General features: G+C 49.2%; 1 protein-coding gene across 1 annotated transcript in view; it reads left to right on the plus strand.

The window, feature by feature from the left end:
- The first annotated feature begins 625 nt into the window (after window positions 1–625).
- Window positions 626–6060, plus strand: part of agap2 (ArfGAP with GTPase domain, ankyrin repeat and PH domain 2) — a 23834-nt gene continuing 18399 nt past the window's right edge. Inside the window, exon 1 of the mRNA XM_056585244.1 lies at window positions 626–933. Coding sequence (XP_056441219.1) covers window positions 771–933 — 163 coding nt within the window. The 5' untranslated portion in view covers window positions 626–770. The remainder of the gene's footprint in view (window positions 934–6060) is intronic.

Genomic DNA, 6060 nt, shown 5'->3' on the forward strand with positions numbered 1-6060 from the left:
ACTGATGTATGGGTTCAGACCTATGATTATCACTGATGTATGGGTTCAGACCTATGATTAATCACTGATGTGCGGGTTCAAACCTATGATTAATTACTCATGGGTTCAAACCTATAATCACTGATATATGGGTTCAAACCTATGATTAATCACTGACGTATGGCTTCAAACCTATTGTTAATCACTGATGTATGAGTTCAAACCTATGATTAATCACTGATGTGTGGGTTCAAACCTATGATTAATCACTGTTGTATGAGTTCAAACCTATATGATTAATTACTGTTGTATGGGTTCAAGCCTATCACTGATGTATGGGTTCAAACCTATAAATATTCACTGATGTATGGGTTCAAACCAATAATCACTGTTGTATGAGTTCAAACCTGTTTCAATCTACTTCATTGGGACCTTGAGAAAGTTATCCGAGCTTGGCTGGACCAATACGGCTCATAATAATGTAATGCATGTTACGGTTTCTTTCATGGTTTCTGCACAAAGCGGGAACAGGCCTTTGGAGCGAGCTCATGTCACTTATGAAGCCTGATCAACTCATGATGCACTGCTGCGGACTGAATAACCGTTTTTTTTAAATCAGGAAGTTAGTTTACAACCTGCAGGGGAAACGGAGCTGAACACAGTGAGCTGAGCTCTGTGGTCTAGACCTGAGACAGACGACCGTTGAGGTCTGCATCGCAGTCTCTGCTCTCTTCGGGAAATGCAAGGGTTTCAAATGGGCTGAAGAAGGTGCCTTCAGACCGTACGTCAGGATGAACAGCAGCAGCAGATCTGTGAACTCGACCGCAATAAGAGCGGAGCTCAGGAGGCATGAGTCCGTCCAGACCTCCATCCAGCGCCTGTTCAGACAGTTTGAGAAGGTTGGAGATACGCAGCTGTGCTCCGGACTGAAGATCTGCCTCAGGAGCCTGCAAGGTGAGTCCTCAGCCTGAGAGACAAATCAGAGCCGGTTTAGTGAGTGAAGAAAGGTTTCAGTATGTAGTGGTTTGGTTTAAAAAGCAAAAAGGTTGCCCAAAAGGGCATTTTGCACATGCTATTTTAACTATTTTAACTATATTTTAACTTCATATTTTGTTTTGATACACACATTGGTGTTGTTTCTCAAGCAATCCCGTCCAGCATTAGAGACAGCCTTAAAGACGGAAACTTGAGAAACTCATGCTTGAACACATCTTCCCTACGTGCTTCCTGTCTCAGTTTCACTAGCGTAAACACTGCTTTGGTTAGAAGCCGTTTCTTTGGTCAGTGTGTGACATTATACTAGACTTTCCATATGGTACAGGGTGGTTTGAGGTATGAGCAGCAGGAACCCTTCCAGTGTTACAGTATACTGGCCACCAATGGGGCCTTCTTATGCAGCCATCGCCATGGTAGCAAAATGGAGCCTGCTGTGTGGGCCTATTTCCTCCTACCACCGTGCAACATCCCTCAAAGCCACTTCCCCCCATACTTGCAGAGCCTCAACATACATATCCTCAGTGTTTCGTCAGCATGCCTAAATAGTCAGACCTTATTTTATTATCTTTCTACCTTTATGTTTGCAATTATTTTGTGCCAGGACTAGCACTTATGTGTGCGTGTGTGTGTGTGTTTGTGTCATCAGTACTGATACGATCGTGCAATTTTTGCTTGACCTATTTATTGTCATCATTTACGAATTTCCGTTTCCTGATGTGGTGGTGAGTTCTTGAGATCAGAAGCTCTGACGTATTTCTGTAGGATCTGTAAGATCAATCAGCCTCAGTCATTGAGTTTAAAAAAACGGAAAATCCCATTTCTTTGAATGATAAAATGTAGAGAAGAAAAGGACAGTGTTAAGAAGGGGAGACACTCCTGTGAGCAAAGAAAGACTTTTAAATTGATATCTGAATGATAACCCCCAACACTGCTTATACTGCAGCAGGAAAGAGACGGGTATCGGAGAGAGAGAACGAAGAAGAGATACAGAGAGAAGAGATACAGAGAGGTACAGAGAGATATAGAGAGAAGAGATACAGAGAGAAGAGATACAGAGATATGAGATACATAGAGATGAGATACAGAGAGTCACAGAGAGATGAGATACTGAGAGATGAGTTAAAGAGAGATACAGAGTGATGAGATACAGAGAGAAGAGATACAGAGAGAACGGATACAGAGAGATGAGATACAGAGAGAAGAGATGCATAGAGATGAGATACAGAGAGTTACAGAGAGATGAGATACAGAGAGATGAGTTAAAGAGAGATACAGAGTGATGAGATACAGAGAGAAGAGATGCATAGAGATGAGATACAGAGAGTTACAGAGAGATGAGATACAGAGTGATGAGATAAAGAGAGATACAGAGTGATGAGATACAGAGACAAGAGATACAGAGAGATGGGATACAGAGAGATGAGGTAAGAGAGAAAATATTCAGGGAGATGAGATATAGAGAGAAGTCATGCAGAGAGTTTCAGAGAGAAGAGATACAGGGAGACGGGATGAAGAGAGATGAGATACAGAGAGATGAGAAAGCCACTCACAGTGAAAAGCAAATGAGAGATCAGCCAGCACGAACAGCCCTTGACTGTCCGACGAGTCTGCCCACGGCGGGCACCCTGGAAGTATGGCTGTAGGTGGGTGAGGGTTATGTCAGAGAAAGTGTTGGCACACGTTTATGTGGTGTGTGTGTGTGCGTGTGTGTGTGTGTGTGTGTGTATGTGTGTGTGTGTGTGTGTGTGTGTTTGCACCTGTGTTCACTAGTATATTTCCATCACATGTTCAAAGCGAGTGGATGTGTCTAAAATTATCCCAGACTGTTGTTGTGTGTGTGTGTGTGTGTGTGTGTGTGTGTGTGTGTGTGTGTGTGTGTGTGTGTGTGTGTGTGTGTGTGTGTGTGTGTGTGTGTGTGTGTGTGTGTGTGTGTGTGTGTGTGTGCGTGTGTGCATCACAATAGAAAGCTCACATGGACCCCAGCAGATCCAGAAACCTTGCAGAAACCTTGTTTTCATGGCATGGAGGTGTGGGACTGGGAAGGTTTACTGTGGTGTGGGCTGTTGTCTCCTACTGGTTCACATTCAGGTCTTTTTTTTAATTAAAGGCCAATTAACACTGGATCCCCATGTATCTTCAAGGGAAGCGTTAGGTTCTTGTACACGGTGCATTTTTTTAATGTTGTTGAACGCACGCAATCCAAATTGTAGTGGTTCCTTTCACCGGGCTGGTTGTAACACGAATAATACACCTACAATCATTATTATTATTATAACGAAATATTCATTTTCTAAAGAAATTCCCGAAATATGATCATTCGCATCACTGACATCATCATCGACCTACATTGTTGTTGACTGCTAAACATTGTAGCTTTGGCATTTGCCAGGAGGATGTGGAATAGATTTGATCGACACACAGCCTCAAGGACACAAGAAACTATTGGGTCACATGGCATTTTTTGGGCGGCATGTTATCGGTGTCCAATATGTTCACAGCCCGCACCCCCCGAACACCCTGAGCTCATCCACTTCAGCTAATGAACGGTAGTGGGCGTCGCACTGCGGATCAATATCTGGAGGAAATGTCCTGAACACATGGCGGGGCGGGACGCGAGGAGACCGCCAGCAGGACCCCGGCCACAAACAGGAGAAGACCCTCGCTTCTTGCACCGATTCATGGACACTGTAGAATCTGCAGGGTGGGGGTGGGGCGGTATTGGTGGTTGTGAGGGGAGGGGGAGGAGTAGGAGGAGGAGCAGGAGGAGGAGGAGGAGGAGGAGGAGGAGGAGGAGGAGTGGACGACCGTGCAGGAGATGATTGTGCCACCCGAGCTGGGAAGATTGTAACACCTTAGCAACAAACAAGCCATGCCTCTCATCGGAGGAGGAGGAGCCAGAGCCAGCCAGCACGCTGACACGCAGGCGCATTCTGACACACACGCACACTCGCACACATGCACACACACACACACACACACACACACACACACACACACACACACACACACACACACACACACACACACACACACACACACACACACACACACACACACACACACACACACACACACACACACACAAAAGCTGACTGACTGGCGAAGGCAGATAGATGATGTTAATAATAGCGCTGTGTAGAACCGCAGTTGAAGAATCAACATTGTGGAATAAAAAGACTGATTTGTAATTTGTTATCTTCCATAAACATGCTATACCCATCCATCTTCTAAAATACATACGATTATCCCTGCTTGCCTTCCTAGCTTCCTTCCTTCATTTCTGTCCTTCTCTGCCATAGATCTCTGCTCTACCCCTGATCTCCTTTTCATCTCGCCGCTCCTGCCTATGTTTCGCTGCCTTGCAGCCAGGCTTTACCCGTCGCTTTGCTGCCTCTTCCCCCGCCTCCCCCTCCTCTCCAGCACAGAGGGAGGAAGACAGAGGGGAGGGGACATGAGGAACGAGCCATAAAGAGCAGGGACCTGCACACAGAGAGAGAGAGCGAGGGCGAGAGAGAGAAGAGGAGGGGAGAGACAGGCTCCTCTGGTATTGAATGAATTGCCTCTTGCAACAAGGAGGGGCATGTTGGAGAAGCGGCATTGGAGATTCCTGTCCGCACGTTAATTGCATGTGCACGAGACGAGAGAGCACGGAGGAAGCTGGACCAGGAGTGTGCATGTGTGTGAGCGTGTGGGACTGATTGATGTCCGCCAGTGCCTGTGCACTTGTGTGCATGCCAGCGTGATTCTCTCTGGACGCATTCAAGTGGACAGCTTCTCTCTCGTCTGTCCCTCCAGAGCCTGGTTTTTGCTTTGGACCAAAAAAGGACATTTCCGTGGCATCTCGGTCTCTGCGACGTTGTTCTTCCCGCGGCGGCGGCGGCGGCGGCGGCGGCGGCGGCTCTCTCCCCGGCGGCGTGCAGAGGACAGCAGCGGTCAGGGGAGCCGCGCTGTGTCCCCTGATGGCCGCAGGGCTCACACGCTCGTCCAGGCGTCTCCTCCACACATCCACAGCCTGGGATCTGCTTTCGCCTTTCATTGACGTCTCTCCTCCTCCCCGGTCCCCGGTGGCTCATCAGCGTCCTCGCTGTCTGCCTCGGAACGACGGCCTGCCTCCGCCGGCCTCTGCATGGATGCTGCGTGTCAGGACTCATGCGAGGCATGGAATGAGATCCCCATGATCTGAGGCGGACTGCTCACACTGTCTCTGCAGCTGCTGCCGCTTCGTCTTCTCACTCTTATCATCAGAGGCACTCATGGTAAAAATGATCGGAGGAAATATCAAAAGGAACTGAACCTTGACAAACCTCGTTTCAACAACAGCGGGAGATTCATCAAGACAACGTAACAGGAATAAGGTCAAGTAAATAATTAGCAGCCTGGAGGCGCTGTAATGAGGAGGATCTTCTCCGGTCGCATGCATATGTATCAGACGGACTTGACTTGGGGTATGGACTAGACATTCATCTCGAGGACCGAGGGAACGTTACCTCTGGTGAATTGACAGCCCATTGACAGACGTGTGAGGCAGTGGGGACATTTTGGCGGTTCTATTTTTTGCGCTGATGTGAAACACGGCGAGCCAAGCAAACCGTGACGGAAATCGAAATCTCAAGTGGAGGAAACAAGGGAGGCGCTCTGGGGGGGGTTGATAGATGGATCCGTCGACTTCCCGGCCGTCATATCGTCTGAGGGAAAACCTAATCCCCCTCCATGTGAGCCGGGCCTTCCCGTTCTGCTGCCGCGTCGGTCCAAGGTGCCCCACCGCGGCGCGCTGCTGAGGCGTCCGCTGGTCCATGCCGCTCTGTCGGTTCATTCATCTCGCGGTTTGTCCCCCTTAGTCTGAGCCCATGAGCGGAGGAGGCGCCCTGCAGCAGCGCACCACCTACCTCATCTCCCTCACTCTGGTCAAGGTTGAGGCGCTGGAGGAGGATGGCCAGGACGCCAGGAAGAACGGACAGGGGGGAGAGGGAGAGGCCGAGGCCGAGGCCAGGCCTGGGAGCGGGCCGGGGGGAGCGGGCGGCGAGGAGCCCCGGCTCAGAGGAGAGGCGGTCCCTGCACCCGGGGGGATGCAGGGGCCGCCGTGTG

This window comes from Gadus chalcogrammus, chromosome 1 (genome assembly GCF_026213295.1).
Source record: "Gadus chalcogrammus isolate NIFS_2021 chromosome 1, NIFS_Gcha_1.0, whole genome shotgun sequence".
Lineage (NCBI taxonomy): Eukaryota > Metazoa > Chordata > Actinopteri > Gadiformes > Gadidae > Gadus > Gadus chalcogrammus.